General features: G+C 39.7%; 1 protein-coding gene across 1 annotated transcript; it reads right to left on the minus strand.

Annotated features, from left to right (window-relative positions):
• Nucleotides 1-27946, minus strand: LOC113019586 (NLR family CARD domain-containing protein 3-like). Its single transcript, XM_080299398.1, has 12 exons — nucleotides 27615-27946; nucleotides 24276-24391; nucleotides 24090-24191; nucleotides 17889-18011; nucleotides 9439-9517; nucleotides 9073-9277; nucleotides 7136-8933; nucleotides 5557-5730; nucleotides 5135-5308; nucleotides 4721-4876; nucleotides 1427-1473; nucleotides 1-1251 (listed from the first exon to the last, which is right to left on the minus strand). Exons 2-12 carry the CDS (start codon nucleotides 24362-24364, stop codon nucleotides 695-697), a joined length of 3504 nt encoding a protein of 1167 aa, XP_080155524.1. The 5' UTR covers nucleotides 24365-24391; nucleotides 27615-27946; the 3' UTR covers nucleotides 1-694.

Genomic DNA, 27946 nt, shown 5'->3' on the forward strand with positions numbered 1-27946 from the left:
GATGCTCAATCTCTTTAATATTTTATACACTGAGTACTATTGGATGTCCACTTATTCAGCCGAGATAGAAAAATTACATTAAGAAAGAGAAATCAAACATTTGCATTCACTTTAATGTGCTCAGGACATGCTTGTTGAACACGGAAATGTAAAGGTTGTGAACGGAGCTTCAGAGAGACACAGGTTTTTCACAGCGAGTTTTAGTTAGCGGAAAAATAAAAATAAGATGGCGATCCAGGAATGATTGTACCTTCCATCTTAAACCTCCTAAGATCCAAATTCTTCCATCACATACATTTTTAATTTCACTTTGATATTTGGGCTGATTGTTTTAACATTCATTGGGTCCCGAAGAATCACCAGTTTTTGTTTTTACCTGATTTTTGTTTCTAGGAAAAACGAGAGAGCCACATATGAGGATACTTTTACATTTTGATAACATAGAGCCAGTATAATGTCCTTGTGAGTGGATATTAGGCCGTTGAGGAGCAAAATGTAATATTTTGGTCAAGACAACCAAAAATGTGATGTCCAAATATATGGATGCCAGGTCCTAGGAGGTTAAGGGACTTTACAGTTTACAAGGAATCATTTGGAACAGTTCAAAACATCAACCGATTGACTCCATGAATCTGACAACGTGTTTCTCAGTCAAAGAGACAGACATGTACAGACTGAACTATCTGTTCAACAATCAGAGTGTTTCCCTAACAGGAGGGAGTGCACACAGAGACATCGAACCTCCAGACCAGACTCTAAACCCAGGATAAAGAGGTTCAGTGAATGTGGTGTTGAAGGTGTGGAGGTGGATCAGAGTGTCAGAGGAGATACCGTAGAAGGACAGAGTACCAGCAGGACAGTCCACATACACTGCTACTCTGTTAGAGACAGAGGAGGAGGAGGAGGAGATGGATGTTTGTCTGTTATTGTGCCAGACAGAACGAGGACGATCATCGGAGCACAACAGACTCCAGGAATGATCATTCCTTCCAAACAAACAGTTAGAGCTTCGTCCTTTCTTTCTGATTCTTCTGTAACTCACTGATATCTCAACTCTTCCTCTCCATTCAACCTCCCAGTAACAGCGACCAATCAAACCATCTCTACACAGCAGCTGAGGATAAAGATCAAATCTGTCTGGATGATTAGGATATGACTGAACCGCCTTCACATATGTCATCTTCCTGTTGTTGTCAGACATTTTGAGGTTTGTGTGTACTGTGTTTGTGTCGATTGTGAGTTGACAGGAATCTGATGGAGAGAACAAACACAATCCAGCTGCAGTTATTGATCCATCATCTGTTCATTGACTGACAGTTTGATGATGACTCATGACATCAGAGATGTGAATGAGTGATGTGACAGTTTGAAGATGGTTAAATGAGTGCTGCTGTGTTTTTATGAACCACATTAAAAACCTACTTACACTTCCTCAGACCTGGTCTCAACCACTGGACTCCAGCAGGCTCCACTCTGGAAAAAAAGAGGGGCGAGACCAGCACAGTTCTCTTTCAGCATGCACACATGGACATTACATGGTATCCATACATGCATCAAACTGCTGAGGATTTCGACTGATCCTGGATCGGTCAGTACCCCACTGTATTGAATGAAATATGACTGATTCCAAGTATCGTGTGTAAAAAAAAATTTTTTTAAAAAGTAAGTATCTTTCTTTACTCGGTTATTTACACTAAAGAATGTGATAACCTAAACATTAAAGTTCATCACAGGCCCACACACTGAGATTAGTACTTACTCCTTGACTCTCACCATTCTCTGGAACACAAATTTGGGGTGATCGGGACCAGTGATGGGAATACCAATGTTAAATTGTGGCATTACTAAACCCTAGTGTGGGCTTAGGTCAGGTTACCTGACATCACTTCAAAAAAACTTTAGGAAGGACATATCACAGTTCTGGATCGGTGACCCAGTATTATGGGTTTTTGGATCATTATTATTATCATCATTATTATTATTATTGATCTTGGATTTTTACCTAGGGTTTGGGTTCTGTTTTGTATTTCTTGCTCTCCAGTTCTTCTTGGTTTGCAATTTCTTGTTCTTAGGTTTTGGTAACTATGTCCTTGTGTTTAGTGTAGGTTTAGTTCAGTGTCAAGTTTTTGCATGTCGTGTTTCAGTTTTTACTTTGCACGTCAGTTTCTCATGTCTTGGTTTCTAGTTTCTAGTCTAATTAGTTTTCTGTTCTTTTTGCTGACCAGCATTAAAAGCTGAGTTTTGAGATACATTTTGGGTCTTTCTTTTCTGCCTTCTGCACACAGACCATGACAGGCCAGTCGCTTTCTTTCCAGGCTCCTTAAAATGGTTAAGAGCATATATTTTGATTCTGATTCTCTGTTAGTTCAATAAAACTTTGATTCAATTTTATCTGCCGTATTTTTTGCACTATGAGGCGCACTTAAAATCCTTTAATGATCTCAAAAATCGACAGCGCGCCTTATGTATGAACTCTGGTTGTGCTTACTGACCTCGAACTGAATTTGTGTGGTACACGGCATGCAGAAATCTGTCAAAAAATGTTCTAGTACAACTTTGGTAAGCTATGAAGGCGCACTGCTTGATGGACTGCCAAAGCATTACAGCTACTGTAGTCAGGAGTCTTGCGGAGTAATCTGGGTCAAAAAATCCATCTCCTTCAGGTCCCAAAGGCAAATGAACACTGTGGCATCACTGAGAGTTAAAAATTGTCTAAATTCTTTCATAGTTAATAAAATGATCAGTGTTGCTGCTTTACTAAGTGTAACAACTAAGTTTAACATCCAGGAATCCATGAAAACATAATTTATGAAATTTAATGGAGTTACAAGTTAGCAGGAAGTTAGTTTCGACCTAAACATGACATAATATGTTCTGACTGAGAGATTTCTGAAAAAATTAAAAAATACAGCTCTGCCCATGGCACAAATACAGTAATATAGTGTATTCTGTTAATTGCTTGGAGGACTGCCGCACACTCCTTCAGCTTGGGCTTCGGGGATTGTGACAATTAGTATAACTCAGTGATGTTGATTCAGTTTATTAAGTCTAGTTACATCTGTAACCCTCAACCTGCTGCCCCAGCACGCAACATCATGGGTCAACCACCACATGGGGGGTGGCTGTAGATCAGGAGGTAGAGAAGGTCATGTGCTGATCGGAAGGTTGGTGGTTTGATCCCTGACTCCCCCAGTCTGCATGCCAAGTCTCCTTGGGCAAGATACTTACCCCCACCTACTTTCTGATACACCCATTGAAGTATGAATGTGTATGAATGTGAATGTTAGAAAGAACTGGCAAGTATACAAAACAGTGCTTGTGTGAATGGGTGAATGTGGTGTGTTGTATAAAGCGCTTTGAGTACTCCAGGAGAGTAGAAAAGCACTATACAAGAATCAGGTAATGGTAATTTACCATTTACGATTTGCTGGCCAACCTGAATAACACTCGGAAGTGCAGTCACAAGATTACCAAGCTGGACAGCGGGAACCCAATCCCTGCCCCACAAATGAAGAATCTTCAAGTGGTGTTTACATCCTGCCCCACGGCTGCAGAACAACAGGTGAGTTTACCCTGTCTTCTGCTGTCTCGGAGGCTGTCTGAAAGCTGGGAAGCGTATTTTAATTGGGGCCCCTAATTGGGAAAAACTTCCTTTTAACAGGAAGAAACCTCCGGCAGAACTGGGCTCAGGGAGGGGTGACCATTTGCCGCAACTATTTGGGGTGAGCATAGGAAGACAGGACAAAAGACATACTGTGGAAGAGAGCCAGAAATTAATAACAAGTATGATTCAGTGCAGATAGGTCTGTTCACACATAACGAGTGAGAAAGGTGACTAAAGAAGAAATACTCAGTGCATCATGGGAATCCCCCAGCAGCCTACACCTATTGCAGAATTACTAAGGGAGGATTAAAGGTTACCTGATCCAGACCTAACCATAGAACAGCACCAAGCAGGACAGACAAAGAGTGGTGCGCTCAGCCGAACGCATCATTTGATCAGAGCTTCCTGACCTGCTGTCCATCTACACCAAGTGGTGCAAGAACAAAGCCAGGAAGATTATCATGGACCTCTCCCATCCCAACAGTGGACTCTTCTCACTGTTGAGGTCTGGGAAGTGCTTCCGCTCCCTTCAGGCCAAACCAGAGAGAATGAGGAGGAGCTTCTTCCCCCAGGATATTCAGGCCCTGAACCAGGTGTAGGACTGGAGTTGCATACAATACGTCACTGCACGCACTCTGTTTATTTGCTCACTTCTTATAATTTCTCTCTTAAATTGTTATTTGCACATAATTTTTTAATTTAAATTTCTAAATTTTGTCATAATTTGTAAATCTGCAAATCTGTAAATTCTTCACTGTTGTTTAATGGTTGTGGTTTGCACAGCAGTAAGCATTTCACCACATGTCGTACTGTGTATGTTTGTGTGTGTGACAAATTAAATTTTAAAATTTGCAGTTGTCTGCAAAATTATCCATACATAACTAGTAGATTTTTTCAGTGTCAACCATGTGCATGGAATAGTAAGGCAAAATAATAAGGCAAAATAGTGAATAAATAAATTACTATTATTATGTCAAATGATCTAATTTAATAATGTTATTTAATAACAAAATAAAATAAAAATAGACATTTAGCAAGATTGATATTTACAGTTTCTCCTCATTATCTTTAACTGTTGTTGGTCATTTTTTAAAAGAAAAATAATCTTGATCTGACCTGATAATTGTTGAGTTTGGAGTCTTCAGTATGTTCAATGCTGAATCCTGCAGGTTGTTGTTACTCAGATCAAGCTCTCTGAGACTAGATGATTGTGTGCGGATAACTAAGTACAGAGCTTCACAGCTTGAATCTGACAGGTTACAGCCATTTAGCCTAAAAAATTTTTTAAACAGAAATAAAAAAAAAACCCCACTGGTGTTAAAGTACATTTACAGTGCAACTAGATTTGGCAATATTAAATGTTTTTCCTGTTGATTCATCAATTCTGTCTTAATCATTTAGCCACATTAGCCATGTTAGATTTTTGAATAAAAAACACAAAGATAGAAAAGCACATGGATAAAGTTCAGCCTCTTGGTGATATTTTTTTCCTGAATCGTTGACAAAAATGTAAATATCACTTGATCTGACCTTAGAATTTCCAGTTTGCAGTGTTGATTTGCTACTCCAACACACAGAAGTTTCACTCCTGAATCCTGTAGGTCATTATTACTCAGGTCCAACTCTCTCAGACAAGAGGACTGGGAGCTCACAACTGAGGACAGATCTTCACAGCTTGTCTCTGTCAGGTTACAGTCAGTAAGTCTGAAAATTATGAACGCAAAGACAAATAACACAGTCATTAATATGTATTCATTTTGCAACAAGGAGTCACTAGATTTGGCAATATTTTTTTTCTGTTTGTTAATGAATTCTGACTTGAGTATTAGTTAGAAATTTAAAATTTTTACTAAGATCACAAAGACACAAAAGCACACGGATAAATTTAGCTTCCTCGTATTTTTTTTTTTCTAACAATCACTGACAAAAAATTAAACATCACTTGATCTGACCTTAGTGTTTCTATTTTGCAGTGTTGACTTGCGACTCCAACACACAGAACCTTCACTCCTGAATCCTTTAGGTCATTGTTGCTCAGGTCCAGCTGTCTCAGATTAGAGGACTGAGAGCTCACAACTGAGGACAGAGTTTCACAGCTTCTCTCTGAGAGGTTACAGCCACTCAGTCTGATAAGACAATAATAGGAAACAAGACAAAATCATTCGTTTTTCTGAGAGATATCAGAGGATTTATTTATAGCGATAGCTTCGGGTAGGGTTGATCGGCACAGCTTCAACTCAGTCATTCTTAAATAACCTCCTATTGATTCATACAATGAGGAGCAGCCTCAGCCATACCAGATTAGAATCTGAAAAACCAATGAAACACAAGTTTCCATCGTACACATTTGCTGTGCCATGCTATTCAACTCAGAATTACACAAAGTGCAAAGCACTTAAGCTTTTCAACCCCACTGCCCCTTGTACAAGGGGTGAGCATTCCATTTCTCACTTGCTTTTTATGCAACATTCTACCATTTGTAAAAAGCTGTTGTCTGGTGTTGGTTTTTTTGTTTTTTCCAAAACCAACCTTTGACAAGAAAGCCTAATTTCTCAGATGCAATACTAAATACCAGCCAAAAGAAGAAAAAAAAAAACCAAAAAACTTTTTTGGGTTTTATATTTTTTTGGGTCTGACTTCGTGATTGCAAAGAAATATTCAATATGATTTGGCAATGTGTCTGCTATGCACTGAGATAGACTGGTGACACGTCCAGGGTGTACCTTGCCTCTCGCCCTATGGTTGCTGGGATAGGCTCCAGTTCGCAGTTTGTGAGCAAAGTACTCTAATAGGATGATGGCACTAAAAGGACATTAAGATAAAATGGGGCCTAATTATTCAAGACCTTGTATGTGAGGAGCAGGATTTTAAATTGTGGATTTAACAGGGAGACAATGAAGAGAACCCAATAGAGGAGAAATCTGCTCTCTCTTTCTAGTCCTAAGTACTCTTGCTGCAGCACTTTGGATTAATTGAAAGCTTTTTTGAGTTTTTTGAGATGCTGATAATAACAAATCGCAGTAGTCTAGGATAGAACCCAAGACATGCTTGGGTTTGGGAACGGATGGCCCGTCTGGGGGTACTGATGGCTGGATCTGGGAATATAGATTATGTTTAGGAAGTGTGAGTGTGTGCACATTGTTGATTTTCGTCTGGCCTCATGCTGAGTGAGGCCATTTGTATGTGTGTGATTGCAGGTGGGAAGGCATGCTTTTGTCTGTGTCTAAATCTCTTTTAGAACAATTCAGGCTCCCCCCAGGTTTGGGGGCCCAATTCTCCATGCCACACTCTCTGCAGTTGGTTTGTGGCCCTTCCCGCCAGTGCATAAGTGGTTTGATGTGAGGGGCTTGGTTCTGGGGAGTAAATAAAAAAAAAAATCCTAATAAAGGTCTAATAAAATTTGACATACATAATTCCGTTTGCTACACTGCCACCAGACACAACACACACACACACACACACGTTGCAGTTAAAGGGTAAAAGGCTATTAAACTGCAACTACTGTGTCTGCTACGGTGAAATACATCTTACAGAGCTCTGTTGGAGGCTTGTACCACTGGAAGCAGCCTCTGAAAAGCCTCCTCTGAAGCAGAGTACTTCTTCAGGTCAAACGCTTCCAGTTCTTCGTCTGATGATAGTAAGATGAAGACCAGAGCTGACCACTGAGCAGGAGATGGTTTATCTGTGGAGAGACTTCCTGATCTCAGGGACTGTTGGATCTCCTCCACTAGAGAACGATCATTCAGTTCATTGAGACAGTGGAGCAGATTAATGCTTTTCTCTGCAGACAGATTCTCATTAAGCTTCTTCTTGATGTACTGGACTGTTTCCTGATTGGTTTCTGAAATACATCCTGTCTCTGTCAATAGGCCTCGTAGGAGCTTCTGATTGGTCTGCAGTGAAAGACCCAGAAGGAAGCGCAGGAACAAGTCCAGGTTTCCATTTGAACTCTGTAAGGCCTTGTCCACAGCAGTCTGGTAGAACAGAGTCCCTGCAGAGTCTTTTGTTTCAGAATTCTGGGATGTTGTTTGTTGTTCTTCCAGCAGATTGAGTCCAGAGTTGATGAAGGTCAGATGGACATGAAGAGCAGCCAGAAACTCCTGAACACTCAGATGGATGAAGCAGAACACCTTGTCCTGGTACAATCCTCTCTCCTCTTTAAAGATCTGTGTGAACACTCCTGAGTACACTGAGGCTGCTCTGATATCGATGCCACACTCTGTCAGGTCTGATTCATAGAAGATGAGGTTTCCTGTCTGCAGCTGATCAAAGGCCAGTTTTCCCAGAGACTCAATCATCTTTCTGCTCTCTGGACTCCAGTGTGGATCTAGCTCAGCTCCTCCATCATACTTAACCTTCTTCATTTTGGCCTGAACCACCAGGAAGTGGATGTACATCTCAGTCAGGGTCTTGGGCAGCTCTCCTACCTCTCTGGTTTTCAGCACATCCTCCAGAACTGTAGCAGTGATCCAGCAGAAGACTGGGATGTGGCACATGATGTGAAGGCTTCGTGATGTCTTGATGTGGGAGATGATCCTGCTGGCCTGCTCCTCATCTCTGAATCTCTTCCTGAAGTACTCCTCCTTCTGTGGGTCAGTGAACCCTCTGACCTCTGTCACCCTGCCAAGCCACTGTGGAGGGATCTGATTGGCTGCTGCAGGTCGTGTGGTTATCCAGAGATGAGCAGAGGGAAGCAGTTTCCCCCTGATGAGGTTTATCAGCAGCACATCCACTGAGGTGGACTTTCTAGGGTCAGTTAGGATTGTAGTTTTGTGGAAGTTCAGAGGAGGTCGACACTCATCCAGACCATCAAAGATGAACACAACCTGGAAGTCTTCAAAGCTGCAGATTCCTGCTTCTTTGGTTTCAGTAAAGAAGTGATGAACAAGTTCCACCAAGCTGAACTTTTCCTCTTTCAGCACATTCAGCTCTCTGAAAGTGAATGGAAATATGAACTGGATGTCCTGGTTGGCTTTGTCTTCAGCCCAGTCCAGGGTGTATTTCTGTGTTAAGACTGTTTTCCCGATGCCAGCCCATCCTTTTGTCAGCACTGTTCTGATTGGTTCATCTCTTCCAGGTGAGGCTTTAAAGATGTCCTCTTGTCTGATTGTTGTTTCTGGTCTGTCTGGTTTCCTGGATGCTGTTTCAATCTGTCTGACCTCATGTTCATCATTGACCTCTGCAGTCCCTCCCTCTGTGATGTAGAGCTCTGTGTAGATCTGATTCAGAAGGGTTGGGTTTCCTGCTTTAGCGATCCCCTCAAACACACACTGGAACTTCTTCTTCAGAGCAGATTTATGGTTAAGTTGACAAACTTCAGCCAGATGTTCTGAAAAATCAGCCAAAAAAAAAATATCAGTTCATTTTTTACAAATTCCAGATGACAGCTTTGTTTAAACCAATGTTATCCATCTCCTCAAAGACGAAAAAATGTTCTAGTTAATCAGGAGCTAGAGAAATCCTCTTACTGTTCTGCAGACAGTCAGCCAGCTCCTCCTGCTTCATTCTCCTTAAGAAGTCCACTGTGATCTTCACAAATCCCTCTATGCTGCTCCTCCTCTGCTCATCATCCTCCCGCTGACTCTCTATGCATTCTGGGTAATCTGGACTCAGAACCTTCCGCATCTTTTTCAGCTCGTTCTTCACAAAAGTGATGATGTTGTCCTCCAGCAGCTGGAACAGAATACATTATGAATGAGCCAATCAACTGAAATCATGGAGCCAAACATCAGATCCATGTTGGACACACTGACAATCCACTGGTCTACAAAGAGCATCATGGAGATGACTGTGAACAGAATAGATGTGAAAGTAGTTGTTGTACATGTACAGACCATAAATATGGAGTCCAGGTCTGTTTGATGCTTCTGGGCAGACTGACCACTGGGAACCTCCGAGCTCTCCTGATCCACTCTGTGGAGGAATCATGAAAAATTATTTCACATCAACTATGTCCCCAGAGAGACAAACAAAGTGGCAGACAGAAGTTTCTAGTGCACATTTTATCCCCAAAACATTATTAAAATTTGACACCATAGTTCGCTGCTCTTCCACCTTGCGAGCCAAGTGACTACTGACTAAAAATTAGAGAGCAATGGCAACCATTTTGCCATCTTTTAAAAAAATAAATAAAACCCAAGTCCTTATTTGTTATTTTCTTAAGTTTTCTGTTCATGCTTGAGTTCTGATTTCTGCTACATTTTAATATCATTACAGTACTTCAACATGATGTTTGTTGTGTTATTTAATTTCTTTTTCTTTTTTAGTTCCTGTTGAGTTGGTGATGGTGTAATTTCCTATTTTGAGTTCATTTTGAGTTCATTACTTTCATGTGTAATTCTTCAGTGCTCATTGTCTTGACCTTTCGTGCTAGTCCATTGGTTCCCCTGTTCTTTGATTTTATGTTGCATCTTGTTTATTGTTAGTCTTTGTGGAGCAGGGAAATTATTTTACTGCTATTGTTAAATAATCATCATTATTACCATTGCATTAATAATATAATCTGGAGTTTATATTGCATTCAGGGGTTGAACAGTGTGTGTCTTTCAGAAAGGCTAAAAGTAACAGGACAGGAAACAGGCTTGGAGAGTTTTGCAGAAGTGAAAGTTATTTTGAGCAGCAGGCTAAGACGAGGCTTTAACAATGTAACAGATAGCTTTAAGAAGGCCTTAAGATGTTATGCATACAGTTATTATGTTGACCTTGTATTTCAGGTGCAGTTATGACTATTTTATACACAATGCATATCTGTGCTTATTAAAGAGTTGGAGCTCGGTCAATTAATTGGGGGTTGGAAGCTTTGTTCGGCGCGATGTCCGGACAATCTATTGTGCAAGTGACTTGGAGCCATAGAAGGAATTGCAGTACATGCTTACAAAACACTTATATATCAGGTCATTTTATATTAAGCTTTTAAGTAGAGGTTCTTGGTTAAAACATTTATTTAGTAGAAGACATACATATAGTCTCAGTGAGCCTCTGGTCTGGTGAAAGGTCAGAAGTGCAACAGGTGAATTGAGAAAGAGCATGTGAGGTCAACATACACACACACATGAGTTAGATTTATTTAGAGGAGAGATTAGTCATGTCTCGGTAAGAAAGAGGAACAATTCACTTTAAGACAAGAACGGAAAGTACCGGCCATGAAAATAGAAGATGATCTTCTGGGTTAAAAGTCATTGTGGTGTTGATCTGATCTATGTATAAAATGTATCTGTGACGCATGAAGGGGCGTCAGTAAATCAAACCCTGATGCTATAAAATATCTGTTCATGCTTTGATTAAGTTGAAGACTACTTGCTGTCGGCGTGCAGAGTTTTCTTCCCACACGTGTGTTCATTAAAAATCATTGTTTGACCAAGACCTTCTGGACCATGGGTGGTTTGTACTCTCCTTCCTCAATTTTGAACCTTAACATTTGGGGGCTTCGTCCGGTGGTTGAGGAGGGAGGATTGGAGGTGTAGATGGAGAAATTTGGTCTTAGGTGGTCTGACGGGCAGACATGAATTCCAGTGGTCGAAGTGAGTGGGCATAAGCCGGCTTATCCAAAAGGTAAGGCACTACCTGTTGAATTATTTCCAAAGTGTGCCAAATTGGACATGATAAAATTTAAGTCTACTCACTGAAGTTACTGGTGGATGTCTGTTTTGATTTTGATGAAAAATCTCATGAGTTGAAGCAGTTAGAGTTCTGCTAAGAAGAAATGAAAGCAGTTAAGAGTCTGATAAGAAAAGTTTAAATACTGGGTTGAAGTCCCAAAGAAATTGAGTTCGAGTCTCAAGTAGTTTGGTAGGGAATTGGTTATTTTGTTGGTTAGAGTCCAAATTTGGTCATAAGAGTGGACCTGAGCGGTCAAATTGACCACTAGGTTGCATCTGCCTCAGTCATACACTTGTGTTGGGTGTTGATTGTTGTTTCAAAGTATTATAAATTATTCTAGGACGGCAGTTCGAGTCTGCTAGGAAGCGCAGTTCTCGGAGGTAATGCTCCCTCCCGGCCAAGGACGCTTGGCCCTGACCTATCGGCGAATAGGGTTAGTACGGTTGGCAACCGGGGAGAACTTGGGAACCTCCAAAATAGCTAGGAGTTAGAGTCTCCTTACCGTTTGGAACGGTAGTCTGCGCTTTTTTGGTCAGAAGAAGTTGGACTTCGGGCGTGTAACTTTAACTTAAAATTTCGGGGTAAGCCTTGGCTGTGTAATGCCAAAAATAGAGCTTCAGGCAAAGTTTGGGTTGGTTGACGCTTTTAAATTGAGTTAGGGATTTTAGAGATGAGGCCAGAAACAGTAGAGTCTGATACTGGTTAATTGGTCGCAAAAAACTCAGGGAGTTTATCCGCTGGGCGGTTATTTTAAATTAGTCTAAATTGTGTAGGCGCTAAAGCTGACAGATCTGACAGTGGTTGTAAATATAAGATGTCTTTGTAATATAAAATAAGAGATCTCTGTGTGAAAGGAGTCTGAGGCAATGCTGGAGCTATTTTTAGATGGTGTGTGTGTGAGTGAAAATGCAAATGAGTAAGCAGCGAACTGTTTAAACCACAGTTGGTTTTACAAATACTGCTGCAAACATTGTTGAGTGTGTGTTTAAGATGCCATTTATGTTTATTAGAGGACTATAAATAAAGTTTTGAGTTGCCGTAGTGGATGTATAGTAATTGACTGAGTTTGGATGTAGATATATAAATATATTGAGTGCCCTGTATATACTTAAGACTAACACATTACTTTCAGTAGTGACTTTTCTCCAGCATTAGTTGCTGGTGTGGTTTATTTTTTCAATTTCTTGTGTGTGCGGTGAGAATTAATGGAGGTTTCAATTTTTCGTTTGTTTGTTTTTGACTTGCTCTTTCTGATTATGACAAGCATGTCTAAAATACTCTTAGGAAAGTTTGTTTTGAGTTATATTCCTCAACTCTGGTCACAGTTTAAGTGTGTGAATGCGGTGACTAGAAGGTTTTGAATGATGAATAAAGGTGTGAGAGGTATTTCTTTGGTGATGTAAAGTAGGATGTTTAAAGTTTGAAAGTGTTTTTAATTTAAGAGATGCATGAGTGATGTTATAAGAGTTTGAGTTTTTTTTTCTTTCAGTTTAAAAACACATAAGTACATACACTTGGTACACCCGTTTACTCTTTTACTTTATTAAAACAGACGGTGTATTTGAGTCTGAATTTCAGTAATTGTATGTTGATATGGTAATTTAGTTTATGTTAGGTGAAGGAGATGTCCATCTCTGCGTCTTGCAGGATTGAAAGTGAGCACGTTGAAGGTTGTGATGTGAATGCTGTGAGTACTCGATTTGAATGATTCTGTGTGATTTGAACAAAATAATAAATAACTAATAATTATAACTCATAGGCGAGTGTGTGAACAGAGGAAGTCTGCAGAGTGTGTGTGCGTGAAATAAGGGCGTATTGTTTTTACGTCAAGATTTAGTAGAACTAAAGTAGAACGTTACAAACAAACAGATAAAAAGTAAAATGAAGAGAGAAAATAACTGACAATTACATTAATGAATAGAAAACACACATACACAAAGTGCCATATGTGAAATTATTCGAGGAAAGAATCAAAAGTGAGATAGTTTAATATAAGATGCAATGAAGGAAGCAGCTTACACTCCTTTAATTTCCAGAGCCAGTGTGTTCCCTCCCCTGCCCACTTGGGCCCCGTATCAGGCGAGTATGGAAGGCTGGATAGCCCATGACGGGTAAGATCCCACCTCGAAACCCTGGGACAACCTAAGGCAGGCACAGTCACGATTACTCGGCCTCACTCAGTCCCGGTGAGCTCAGACTCACGGGTGAGATGAAGTGAAGAAGACGGGACCTTAAGGGTAAAGCCGCTGGGCTAAGGCGAAGGGGGTAAGTGGCAAGTGGAGCCCTAGCTTCTGGCTGAGGACAAGGAATGCTGCTATTTAAGGTAGGAAATCAGAATTTGGGTTAGTAAATTTGGGGAGGAGAAAATTGACTGTTTAAAGGCAAAATTATGAAGGAGTCTGACACACTGCAAAAGCAACATATGCAAATTCACACACACAAACAGAAAATGCATTAACCTTATAAAGACAAGACAAGCTCATGGAGTTTAATGCATAGACACTGATTAAACCTGGCTAAGAACACAAACATATGCAATGAAGAACAGCTTGCTATTTTGTATGAATGATACAATGGTGTGAATGTTTAATAAAATACATTTGAGTTTGTAATTGAGGAATAGAAGAAGCCATATGACAAAGGGAGTGAGTTATGTAAACAAAAAGTGATTAAAGTAGTTTTAAAAGAGTGACTTAGGAGTGCTCTCTCGTACTGAGTGATCAAGTAGTGATCACTGTAGAAAGAAATAAAATGATTTAATGAGTTGGTAATGTTTAAACATATGTTTCTGTTGTTACAGCAACTCATTGAGAGATGACTCAGTATGCAAATTAGTTGGAGTGAGTGGTGACGAAGGAACTTCCTGTGTGTGTGTGACTGAGGAAGTGACTTTCAGAAGAGGAAGCATAGCAGAGAAGAGAAGTACAGATTTGGGTAGGAAATTTATAGTTTAGTGATTATATGTTGTCATAAGGGGGTTTTATGCTGAATTTAAGTATGTTAAAGGGGGTGATTTTTGTGTGCAAATTGTGTGGTTTTAATGAGACTTTCGGTGTATTGAGGAGGTGAAATTATGTGGTGGCAAAACTTTTGTGTGTTTAAGGTTGTTGAGGTTGTTGTGGTGATGGGTTGATTCTGTCAGTTAGGTTCGGGTTGTTGTTGTTTTTGTTTTTAATAGAGGGAGTTTTAGGAAACATCGACATGTCTAAAATTGGGCCCATTATTTTGTAACAGTGCACTTAAAGAAAACCTGTCAGGTGATTTTGTTTTGTGTTTTGTGAGCTAACAATCAGCTCTATTTTTTCATTTCTGTTTTAAGCAGGCCTGCAACAGTGAATAACGGCGCTGAAAATTCTCGGGAAGAGCAAATATAAGGGGGGCTTTCCAGATTACAATTGGCTGAGGAGAAAGCTACCTGTAAAAAGGATTTTATGCGAGTCAATCCAGTCCAAAAGCATAAAGAAATATTTTCCTATGGAAAATAAAAATGACTGAGCTCATTTTGCTGAGGGTGAAGAATCTGACGCGGGAAGCTCCACTATTAGCAAAAATATGGAGTGAATGTGTGAGTGAATGTGAGGATGAATAAATGTGGACAAACAATTTGTTTTTACCAGAGAAAATTTCTGTTTTGTTTTATTAAGTGGGGTTAGATTATGGGATTATAGTATATTGTTGGGAGAATGCCAAATGCTAAAGGGGAAATATTTTTTGATGTAACTCAGTTACCATTAATTGAAGAAACACATGACTGATAACTGTTCTGTTTTAAGTTTATTTTTATGACATAGATTGGATCATGAGTGGGGAAACTGAGCATTTTTAAGTTTTGTATAGTATCTTGACACATGAAATGTATCAAGATAAAGGGGGGTTTAGGGTTTAATAATTTAATTGTTTAATAATTTAGGATCATTTTAGGACCTTTTGGGTTTTTGATCATTTGGATATGGTAAAACTGAAACTGTTATTTTTAAGTTAAGGTTAAAGGATTAAAGTGAACTTGTCACGGTTTGCGGGGCAAGCCGTGTGGAGTTGTAGAAAAGGACCCAAAAGGCGGCAGCTCTGGTGCAGGTGAATATTTATTTACAACGGTGGGCACAAAACAGCACTGGTGGAAAAACAAGAAACCGGAAACCTAAACTGGGTAAGCTAATAACACAAACCAGAAACGAGGATGCAGGGAGGTCCGGGGAAATACACAAGAGACGCAGGGAGACCGAGGGGAAACAACACAGACGAACCAGCAACTACCATAACAGAAGACACAACTTAAATACACCCAGAGAACACAGGGAGATTACGCACGGGGAGAACACAGACATAACAGGCTGGGGGAAACATGGAATAAACACAAAGAGAGACGAGAGCTCATAAATACACAGAGGGGCACAAGGGGGTAAGAGTCACAAAGGGAAAAACACTTAGGGAACACCACAACAGGACACCTCAGAAAACCTGGCCTAAATAAGGAGTGAAAATACAAGGAACCAAGAATACTGGGCCAACATGGCCCAGGACCATGACAGAACTGAATCCTGTTTAGAAGATACAATACCAGGGTTTTTCAAAGCTGTGCACAAATCTTAGAGGGAAATTGTGGGACACGTTGACAAAAAGATATCCTTAGGGGAAAATTAGTGAGGGTTGAAGGAGGAGAACAGGTTTGATTTCTTTTTTGATTTCTAGAAGTAGTGGTTATAATGTAGGCTTACACAGACAGATATTACACAGAAACACACATGACAGTATTGATTCCAGGCAAAAGGCCTCAAATTCATTTAGCTTTTTGACTGAACTTAAAGAAGGACCAAAGAGGAAGGAAAGCATATATTTTGGTTAAGTCTGATAAACTAGAATTAGAAGGCATTGTTACATTAAAATGAGCAAAATGAAATAAAAGGCTATACCAAAAACAGGTGATAACATAGGAAATGTGAGGTTTTAAAATGAAGTTAGTGTTAACACACAGGAGTTGTTTCAAGGCAGCATTTAGCTATGATGAAATGTATACAGGAGTAATTGCTTATATGCTTAAACTTAATTGATTAAAGTGGTTGTTTTTCTTTTGGAGCTTTTAGTAGAATAGGCTGGTTCTAATGATTTTTTGTTAAAAAGGTGGACAGTTTGTGTACAGGATGTTGATGATCAGATAGGGAAAAATAGAGCGAGCAACCGGACGTGAAACCAGCGCTTAAAGAATTTTAAAGGGATGAGGAACGTTGAAGAATATATATAAATATAAGTCAATAAGTTAAGAAGATAATTAGGATCATGCTTTTGATTAAAGAGTCCCAGATAGGATAAGTTAGGGAGGTCCAGGAAAAGGTGTTTTGTTTCCTTTGCAGAAGATCGATCTCGGCGACCACAGGAGGGGCGAGGATCCTGGAGATCTCGAGGCCTGCTGAACCACCAGAGAGGGACCGAGAAAACCTAAGCTTACACATGGAGTGTTCTCGAATGGGAGCTGGTTGAGCCAGAGGACGGCTAGAGAGGGTCTGAGCGAGGACACAATGTATTGCAACCTCTGGTGTTCCAGAGGTCGAGAGAGGGAGTGTGGAGCAGGGAAATTATTTTACTGCTATTGTTAAATAATCATCATTATTACCATTGCATTAATAATATAATCTGGAGTTTATATTGCATTCAGGGGTTGAACAGTGTGTGTCTTTCAGAAAGGCTAAAAGTAACAGGACAGGAAACAGGCTTGGAGAGTTTTGCAGAAGTGAAAGTTATTTTGAGCAGCAGGCTAAGACGAGGCTTTAACAATGTAACAGATAGCTTTAAGAAGGCCTTAAGATGTTATGCATACAGTTATTATGTTGACCTTGTATTTCAGGTGCAGTTATGACTATTTTATACACAATGCATATCTGTGCTTATTAAAGAGTTGGAGCTCGGTCAATTAATTGGGGGTTGGAAGCTTTGTTCGGCGCGATGTCCGGACAATCTATTGTGCAAGTGACTTGGAGCCATAGAAGGAATTGCAGTACATGCTTACAAAACACTTATATATCAGGTCATTTTATATTAAGCTTTTAAGTAGAGGTTCTTGGTTAAAACATTTATTTAGTAGAAGACATACATATAGTCTCAGTGAGCCTCTGGTCTGGTGAAAGGTCAGAAGTGCAACAGGTGAATTGAGAAAGAGCATGTGAGGTCAACATACACACACACATGAGTTAGATTTATTTAGAGGAGAGATTAGTCATGTCTCGGTAAGAAAGAGGAACAATTCACTTTAAGACAAGAACGGAAAGTACCGGCCATGAAAATAGAAGATGATCTTCTGGGTTAAAAGTCATTGTGGTGTTGATCTGATCTATGTATAAAATGTATCTGTGACGCATGAAGGGGCGTCAGTAAATCAAACCCTGATGCTATAAAATATCTGTTCATGCTTTGATTAAGTTGAAGACTACTTGCTGTCGGCGTGCAGAGTTTTCTTCCCACACGTGTGTTCATTAAAAATCATTGTTTGACCAAGACCTTCTGGACCATGGGTGGTTTGTACTCTCCTTCCTCAATTTTGAACCTTAACATCTTCCTGCATTATACTGTACAATTTTTTTATTATCTTGCAATAATTAGTGTAAATAGGACTGAGGAAATGTGTTTGCATTGGAGTTTATGTCCAACAACATCAAGCAGTTAAATCAAAGAGTTCATGTTACTAACAGCTCACCTCTCTGCAGCAGACAGAGGCTGGAATTTAAAATCAGTGTCACGTGGATTAGACCAGTCACTCTTTAAGGACACACAGCTGGGTTCGGGTACAGGTTCAGGTCCAGCAGGTCTACCGTCAATCCTGTTAGGGAAGAAAAATGTGTTTTTAATTTGGAGTCACATAAGTTGAAGAAGACTTAATACCTTCATCATTCCAAAGAGAAAGTGGTTTGGCTGAGCATGAGCAGAGGGAAACTCCAAATTAGCGTTGGCAGTGTAGGAACAGAGCACCACCCAGAGGTAAACAGTCATTTACATTATGCAGGACTATTAATGGTCCTAATGTGAGAAGGAATTTAAATGTACAGGTTTAACATGTTTTAAAGAATTAAGGAATTCCTCTGACTCTGTAGTTACAAAGGCACTTTCTATTGCCTCTCTGAACTACTGTCTTCACCACTGAACAAGTGTAACTTGTGAATTATCTCCAGAGCTGGGCCAGAACTGCACATATGATGAAAGTCTTTTGTTTTCCTTAGCTCTCTAAGAACTGGACAAATTACTCTAAGGAGTCATCTACACTGTACAAACTATGCTGCACCAGCACTAATATATATATATATATATATATATATATATATATATATATATATATATATTAGGGGTGCAACGATATTCGTATCGATATTGAACCGTTCGATACAGTGCTTTCGGTTCGGTACGCATATGTATCGAACAATACAACATTTGTAATTTATTTTATCAACTTTCCTTCTGACGATGCTGTCTGTGTTGAGCGCTCAGTGAATCTGCGTTCGACTACTCCGCCTAGGCTGCACTGTCGAGCGCAGATCCACTGAGCGCTCAACACAGACAGCATAGTCAGAAGGAAGAGCGCAGGGCAAGCTAGCGAGACAGAAGTTAAGCTCTCCTTGTAACATGGACCTCCCCCACCCTCATTCAGATCTGGCGTTTGGAATTATTTTGGTTTTCATGTGACGTATGACCCTGAAGGTAAGCGAGTCATGGACTAAAGTAAAACAGTATGTTGGATGTGCCATGCAATGCTCAATTACATGGGTGGGAACTAGTGTGTTAGCGCAGTTAGCTCATTAACGTGTTGGCCGTCTAGCCCCACGCACGGGGCGATCGGCGGTAGCTCATTAACGGAGATTTGCCGTGTTGTGGTGTTAAGGTCATTTCAACGAGATTAACCTGAAAGCACTAGTGGGAACACAACGAATATGACTGCACATTTACGCCGACATCATTCTAGTGCAAAGACCAAAACAACAAGCATGCTACTAACTTTAGCCGAGTCATTTAGACAGCTGTTAGCACATGATTCTCCTTATGCTGCTGAGAATATAGCCCAGAAGAAGCGGATAGTATAGCTTTTATTTTGGAAAGAGACATTTCTCTGTAATAAACTCTCTTTTCCAAAGATGAGTGATTCCTCAATCAGATACAGGGCTTGCAATATGCTAGCCCGACGTCCTGGAGCTATCGATTTTTTTTAGTCGGCTACCAAAATCTATCTCTGCCCTGCCCGTCGGGCTATTGTAGGAAGGAAAATATATGTCAGTGCTTTTGCATTCTTTCAGAAAAGTAGCTGGGTAATTATGTCATTGGCATCGGTGAGCCACTGTCAATATGTGACATATTGAAATCGCGTTTGAATTTGCGCTTGTTTTTTACTTTCACTTTGCAATCGTGCGAACTGTGTATAGAGAGCGACAGCACTGATCTGTGAGTGATGATAATTTGCGCACCAATTCCTCTGACATCGTCTTATTAATCGTTAGCTTACTATGCAAACATGACAAGTGAAATCTCCCGCAGCTTAAACATGTGAGAGGTTGATCGCGCAGAGAATCGCTGAGCGTTATGTGAGTACGTGTGTAAACGCAGCAGGATATATATTTTAGTTCTGCTGAGCCAAATAAGACAGGTCAGGGTGAAGAAGTGACAGCCAAAGAAAAGCTTACCACAAAACGGAGAAGTTATGACAAATCAGACTATAAGGCAAAAAGAAAGTGCAGCTTTATGGTTTCATGGACAAAATAATTTCTGTGGCTGCAATATGACGAGCTAAATAACCAGGGCTGCACATAAGTGGTCCGCAGGTGCGCATTCGCTGTCAAAATAAAAAACACGCACAAGGGTTAGGGTTAAATTTAAAAACTGTACTTTTGAGTTAAAATATATATTTATAATTTTAATAAATGCCAAATTAAAAAGGCATGAACATTTTTTGTATCGAAAAAATATCAAACCGTGACACCAAAGTATCGAACCGAACCGAACCGTGAATTTTGTGTATCGTTGCACCCCTAATATATATATATATATATATATATATATATATATATATATATATACTGTAATTGTCGGGCTATAAGTCGCTACTTTTTGCACAAGCTTTGAACCCTGCGGCTTTTAGTCAGGTGCGGCTTTTCTATGGATTGTCCATGATTTTTGTCATATCGTAAGACGATTTGTTTTGTTTGTTCCGCCGTTGTACGGCACTACGTTGCCTGGCGGAAGGGCATGTGATCAGACACACAGTATCGGGGTTCAAGAGTGGTATGTTGATCACATGTCCATCCGCCAGGAAACATAGTGCTGGACAAGTAGCGCGAAAAACAAACTTCAAAGTAGCGCTACGCATTCAGCGGGAGGCGTGGATGACGAGCGGCGATAAACTTGCGAAAAGCAAGTTATGCTCAACTCCACCGGTGGAATCTGACAGTGTGGAAAAGTGTGAAAACATCCACGATCACCAACAGATTTCGAAGGACTGGACTGCTGCATGATGGAGAGGAGGACACCGCCACGGCCCTTCTGAGGGTGTTCGACTCTGACACTGACAACGAGGATTTCTTTGGTTTTGAAAGTGACAACGAAGGAAAGAAGCTGAGAGTGGATGACGAAGCCATCCTGAGCCTGTTCGTTTCCGACACTGGAGAAGAGGACTTTGGTGGTTTTAGTGGCAGGAAGAAGAGAAAGATGGTGAATGACTGACTTTTCTTCTTGTTAAAGCCGTGTCACTGCACCTGAGCCTAAAAGGTAGTCTGAATCTATTTTTCTGGTGTACTGTAGGTTATTGTTATGTACTACATTTGTTACTCATTTATGAAGCACAGTACATGTTTCGTACTTGTAATTACCGCTACTTGTACTTTGCATAAAAAGTTATGCAAATATGTACCCGTAACTTGTTTTTCAAAATATTAATAAAAGGGGTGTGTCTCCAAACAGCCATCTCTTTCCTGACAATTCGCTTTGTGCATATTCTCTTACATATGATAAGTCAACATTGAAACACCTGCGGCCTTTAGTCAGGCGCGGCTAATGTATGTACAAAACAGGATTTTCCCCTGATTTTAGCTTGTGCGGCTAATATTCAGGTGCGCTTTGTAGTCCGGGAAATATGGTAGGTATATATATATATATATATATATATATATATATATATATATATATATATATATATACATATATATATACATATATATATATATATAAGCTCTCACAACTTGCTGTCAGGAAAACTTCAGATGGGATTTAGGAAGAATTAATCAGTTAGTCAATTAGTCAATGTTTACCTAACACTTTTAACTTCTGGTGTTTGGCATCAAACATTTTTGTTTTACTCTTAAGTTCATCAGTGTTTTTACAGTTTCTGCTCTTCAGTGCTTGACATGTATTCATCTTCTGGCACCCAAAGTAGCATAAGCACATGTTTTAGTTCTAGTTCCTCCCCTCTGCACCAGTTACTTGAATCCAACTGTGAGCAACAGCTCAGACCTGTTATCAGTTTATCCTAACTAAGGATGGGTATCGTTTAGGTTTTATCTGATACCGGTGCCAAATCGGTACTTTTGAAACGGTGCCAGTGCTCAAACCGGTGCTTAAAGAATGGAGAACACAAAATTGGTCCAAAATCCTCTCATGTTCAGCTGGTTTTTTGTAAAAAGATAACAATGTTAGCCTTTTCTGCAGCTATGGGGCATATATGGTATCACTCTTAGCTGGAAGCAGTGCTTAACCAATGGAAAAAACACAAACTTTGTCCAAAAACCTCTCATGTTTAACTGTTTCCCTCTTTTTCTTTGGTCATTTTAGCCTTTTTTGGCCAGGGTGAAGGGAGTATCTGCCATCAAACAAGAAGACAGCCGCATGTGGCTATGATGATGTTTGCTAGTTCACCTTACATGCATTTATGTAATAACGTGGTTAGCCTACTCAACGTAAATTACACACGAACAACATTAAGCTACTCGCGCAGAGAAGAACGGCTGCTGCTGCCATCATCATCCTCATCATTTCTGCTACACTGGCAGGGCTAGGGGCCAGGACTCTCCTCTTCGGGTTTTTGGGGGATGTTGCTAAATCCGGGTCCGATAACAGGCAACCCACCAGCAGTAGATGTGCTCGGTGTGAGGTCTCACAGCAAGCTATCAAATACGGCGCATTTCTCGGCTTTTAAAAAAAAAAACGTTATGGGTCGCCAGGTGTTTCATCGGATTCGAGGTGTTACCTCCTTTGACAGTATCACAGTATCAGCTTAAAGCACTTGTTGCTGCTGAGTTTGCATCTTTTGCTGTGAAGTACAGCCAGACTTTTGACCGCTTCGTCTTGGGCATTTTTAATCTGTAGCTCTGCTCTAAAAGAACGTACGTACCTGGCCCCGCCTACTATCCTCGGAAACGTAAAATGATTGGCTAGAAGTGTATCACAGCTCAGGAAAAAAAAGCACCGAAATAAAGCATCGAAATGTGCGCTGCTTTTCGGTCTGGTTACTACCGTTTATGTCAGAACCAGTGCCATGATGGCACCGGACACCGGTACCCATCCCTAATCCTAACACATCCTACAAGACTCAGACTAAAATAAAAAAATTACTTTTGAGAATGATGATTACAACATGAGAAAGACTTTCAGCCAATATTTTAAAATAGTGACATGGTTCTTTTTAAATTTGGTTTTATCTATTTAGTGAAGATCGCAGCAGTGCTCTAACTTGTGTAGCACCTGATTCAGATTCAGAAGACTTTATTTATCTTCGAGTCGGCAATTAAGAGACAGACCTTACCGACAATACACAAACATCACATTGGGGAGACAGGTCAGGCTAGATAGCTGGCCCGTCAGCCACACGAGCAGCGACCCGGAACCAAACAACAATGGAAAATGCACAATATGAGGAAAGACGAGGAGAAAAAAAGAACAAAAATGGTGAGTATAGTTCTGTGTCAGTGTATATGCGTATGTGTGCGTGTGTGTTCCATGTTCAGCTTTTGCCTTAAGCATCTAGCTGGCGCCAGGGGCGCCACATGAGATGAAGATGGTAGCTGCTTTGGTTAGTGGGAACAAATTGCAGCTGGTCTAATGTATGTCACTGGTCACCAGGTCTCTCAGTTCCGGCTGTTCTTCTTCAAGACGTTATCCATTCAGCAGAGCCATGACCTTCTCGAAGATCTTATCCATATTGTGTTTAAAAAAATAAATAAATAAATAAATAAATAAATAAAAACAGTGCTCACAGCCCTGCCCATCGTCGATCATGTCGGCCAGTCTTGTGGGATTTTGAACAGCTGTAGCCACTTCTTGTTCTTCGATAAGCCAGGTCTCAGCCAATTGGTAGATGTCCACGTATCTCATATTCAAACACAATCCAACAGGTACTGTAGTAATATGGATGGGGCCTTAGATTGTTTGATTAGGTGGCTTGCTTTACTAAATTGTATGTAATAACAGTTCCTACCATCAAACTGTCAGCAATATTACTGAAATTATTATCAGTGCCACCTTACATGGTAAATGGACTGATTCTTATACAGCACTTTTCTACTCTGGGCATTCAACACTTTACCCACCTTGCCTCATTAACACATGCACTTTTGTCTATGCTCTCTCTATGCCAGTGCTTTCTCTCTGTTATTTACATACATTTATAATCCAATTGAATGTGGATTCGTATCTTGCCCAATTATATTTACACAGGGAAACTGTTTAAGGTGAACCTCATGTTTCCTTACACATGAGAAAAAAAATCCCAGGGAATGAGGTGTTTGAACTGCACTTTATATCCAACAACATTACATAATTAAATTATATAGTTAAATAATTTAAACATTAACATAATAATAAACATTAAATAATATTAAATAATATTAAATAAGCTCTCAAAAAGTTCATGTTACTAACAGCTCACCTTTTTTGATCAGATGTCTGCTGGGCTTTAAAATTAGCCTTATCTCCTTTAGAAGCGTCACTCTTTAAAGACAACCTCCTGGATAGAGGTCCAGGCTGGTTCCTGTGAATAATGATGGAGCAGTGATGTGAGTGCTGAGCTGTGACATGGAGAAGAGTCATGGACAGTTAGAGATGGTCATCTCACCTCTGAGCTTTGGTCTGGCTCTCATGTTCCCCACACAGAGTGCTTTTAGAGGGAGGGGCTCCCTCCTCTCTGTCCTCACACTGATCCATGCTGCTCAGCTCACACACACTTTCTACCTGCAGAGGAAACACAAATCATTCATGTGCACATCAACTGAAACCCTGCTTTCCATCATGTGTGCTGTCCAAATATCAGCTGCTGCTTTCCTGCTTCATCTCAGTGTCAGCTGAATGCAGTCAGACAGCAGTGTGAGGCAGAGGAAGCTGCCATCAGCTGCTCTACTATCAGTCCACTAGATGGAAGCATGACACACACGATGCATTCACTGACACAAACTGATTCACTATGACTGGAGGCTTCAGTCCAGTAATACGCAGCCAGTTCAACCAATGAGTCATTGAATTCAACACGTATTACAAACATTTTCAAACATTTCAGCCGATCCATGATTCCAATAAGATCAGCAGAGTTAAAAGTTTCAAACTAATTATTCCTCCTGAGTTTGCAGAGAACTGAACACACAATAATTTACTGATAATAAGACGCTCCTCATAGCTCTTTGTTCAGTACGGCTTTCCTTCTCCCCATAAACCTGGAGGTTGCAGAGTTAAAGATGTAATTGATTGTCACCAATGGGGACACATTTAGACATAAGTATGTCAGACGGACAGCTAGGATCAAACACTGTGGACGCAGAGACATCTGTGCTTTTACTTAAATCACATCTGTTTATTAACAGGAGTTAGTAGTAGTAGTTATTATTAGTAGTAGTAGTTATTTTGTAATAATTATTTTGTAATTATTTCGTAATCATTGTCATAATTACCTTCTATTGAAGCAGATTCAACATTTGTGATGCAGTGTTTTTAATGAGAAGCACAATTTTTTTAATCAAGTTCATGCTACATCTATACAACAGCTCCACTATCAGCTATTCCTTCATACAAATGCATCTGCAACTGTGTGTGTGTTTGTGTGTTAAATTATTTTCTCATGTCTCCATAAAATGACCTGAAACTGTCTAATAGCTACCATTTTAACAATATAAGCCTATAAACTACAGTTCCACACACTAACACAAATGCATAACCTATTTAGAACACATACCATCTTTTTCTTAGGGTATGAAGACAAAAGCTATCAACACAAAGCAAAGACGAAAATTTTCGTGTTTATACTGTAAAAACATGAACAAGTAAGAACAAGTAAAAACAAGGGCTGCAGTGTGACTGCTCATCAGTTGAAATTCAGGCTCTGGCTGCTGTGCTGGGGTCTGCAGAGACGCAGCTTTAACGTCACTCTGTGTTCTTGGCTAGCTCTGTGTTATCATGCTGTCTGTGCAGATGGTTTGATGCCACTGTACCTAACTTAACTTTTACAGCCTTTCATTCTCTCTGGCTGTCAGTTCTAGTTGAGCAATATAGCTTTTCGTTTATTGTGTAAATACAGTCTCATTAACTTCTGTTATTGTTAGATTTTTTGTAACTGAGGATTATATTTAGCATATATTTATGGTGAATTTAATGACTGGAATAACTTTATGTGATTCAAAGTTCAAAATAATAATGTCTATCATTTACTTAATTTCTTTCAGTTCATCATCTTTCTGAAAGCCATTTGAATTCTCCTCTTTCTCTCTAACCCAACTCTCTTCTGATGGCTGCTTTTACTTTGTCTCTACAAACAGAATCTACTGCTTGAAGATACCACCTCATCCACCAAGGCGGTCTCCCGTGGCTAGTTAACCAGTAGAAAGTTGGCACACAGACCAGGTAAGGTATAAGGTATAAAATATTATAGTGATCCCAATAATATTTATAATATGACGACAGAGAATAGAGGAAGTGGGTCTTGAGGCACCCATTTAAGTCATTATTAGCTCTCTGCTTTGTCTTACATCATGTTCGTGATAAACAAAAATGCTGTGAATGATGTTGCGTGTCTTTAGCTAGCATAATACAAAAGAAACAATCTTCCGTGAAAGTTTAAACTGGAAAAACTAGTAACTGAATGCATCAAAGTTTCAGTTTGCGGTTCACCTGATCTTTGTGAAGCAGAAACAATAACAAGATGTTAGCTAATAGATATATATAACATCAAAACACAACAGGAATTTCTTTGTTTTACACTTTAATTCAGATCATACAGCAGATTAATTTTATGTAAAGGAAATAATACATAATAAAAAATACACCTGCTGTTCTGCTCTCAGTTCCATCAGTCTCTGTGACGCCAGAATAATTACCTGTCAGCAGAGGAATTTTTAAACCAACACTTCCTCATGTTTGAGCTTGTCACGCTTTGTGTGTGTCTGCATATTTACTACATACTATTAAAATTATATTTTAGTGAGTTCCTTCTGTTTTTACAGTCTGGATTAGGCTGCTTCCTGCTCTGTAGGTCTTCATCTCTGCTGATCAGGAGGTCTCAGACTAGATCTTTTAGACATGAGCCTCTGATCCTGTTAAAGTAGTTCAGATCTTTACGTAACTTAACATTTCCAAAAGACTGAAATCGCACTGAGTTATCCGAGTGCGTGCTCTATAAGGACTCTGATATTAGATGATCTGTATTATTCCGGAAAACAGGTTAAAGGGGAAAAAAAAGTTTGAAGCTTTTTTTTTTTAATTCAAAGGCTTGGAACCTCAGAGGAGGGTAATACACAGTGAAACTCAAGAGACCACATTCTGACCTACTATTGATGATTAAAACCTTTAAACTGAAAAATAAAAACAAGAATAATAAAAAAAAACCTCAAATCCAGCAATTAAAATCACAGAATTCAACGTGAACATGAACGTGAACGTGAACATGACAACAGCACAACACAAAGACATGGAAATGTCTGCTACATCTAAATATTTTTCTGCATGTTATGCATGACTCGAGTCAAAGCCCAGTTCAGGTTTACTCCTGCAGAGTAAACCTGAACTGCTTTACTTTGTGTTTTGTTTTTTAATTTATTTGTTTGTTTTTCATGAGACTTAAGTAAAAATCTGAATTACAACTTTTTAACAAAAAAACTGATTTTATCAGATTGATCTTCCCTTTAACTGGATACAATGTTCAATCAGATTAATGATCAGTGTCTGATTAGTCTAAAGTTTCACACAGATCTATTTAAACTGTTTATCACAATAACAAATGTTTTAGTGCAGACCTACTGACTGATAACATGTGTGAATTCAATCAGTCAATAATCTATAATCATGTGGAATTGTCTTCAAACACAAAAGTGATCAAAGTTTGTCCTGATATAAGAGCTTAACATTTGGTCCAAACATCACAGAGCGGAAACAAGCAGTCAAACTGTTAAAGAAGGAAACAAAGCAAACTTACAGTTTCTTCACACGGAGATACAATCAACAAGCTCCACTCCACACCTGAGTTTGTGTTTCCAGCTCAGACGTGTTAAACGCTGCTGCTGTGCTACATTTGTCATTTCCTGCTTTCACTACCATCCATGTCAAAGCGCTGAAGTCATCTGATCACTTTAATGCAGTAAAGCAGGAGCTGTAAGTCTGACATTTATTTACTGTCATCACAAACACACACAGCTGGATTAGCACCCAGACAAAGGGCTGAAAAGCTGAAAATCATTCTTTGATTATTATTATTATGTATCCTGTTTATGTGGAGGCAGTTTTCTATCTGTCAGTGCTGAAGAAGAC

The sequence above is a fragment of the Astatotilapia calliptera genome, chromosome 3, assembly GCF_964374335.1.
Source record: "Astatotilapia calliptera chromosome 3, fAstCal68.1, whole genome shotgun sequence".
NCBI lineage: Eukaryota > Metazoa > Chordata > Actinopteri > Cichliformes > Cichlidae > Astatotilapia > Astatotilapia calliptera.

What these genes read in the sequence shown, in the direction of transcription:
- LOC113019586 (XM_080299398.1), bottom strand. Translation starts at nt 24,364, where the DNA reads ATGGATCAGTGTGAGGACAGAGAGGAGGGAGCCCCTCCCTCTAAAAGC. An exon ending in CAAGCCTCCAACAGAGCTCT is followed by an intron (nt 5,731 to 7,135) that starts GTAAGATGTATT and finishes TTGTCTTATCAG; the next exon opens with ACTGAGTGGCTGTAACCTCT. An exon ending in TGCAAACTGGAAATTCTAAG is followed by an intron (nt 4,877 to 5,134) that starts GTCAGATCAAGT and finishes AAAATTTTTTAG; the next exon opens with GCTAAATGGCTGTAACCTGT.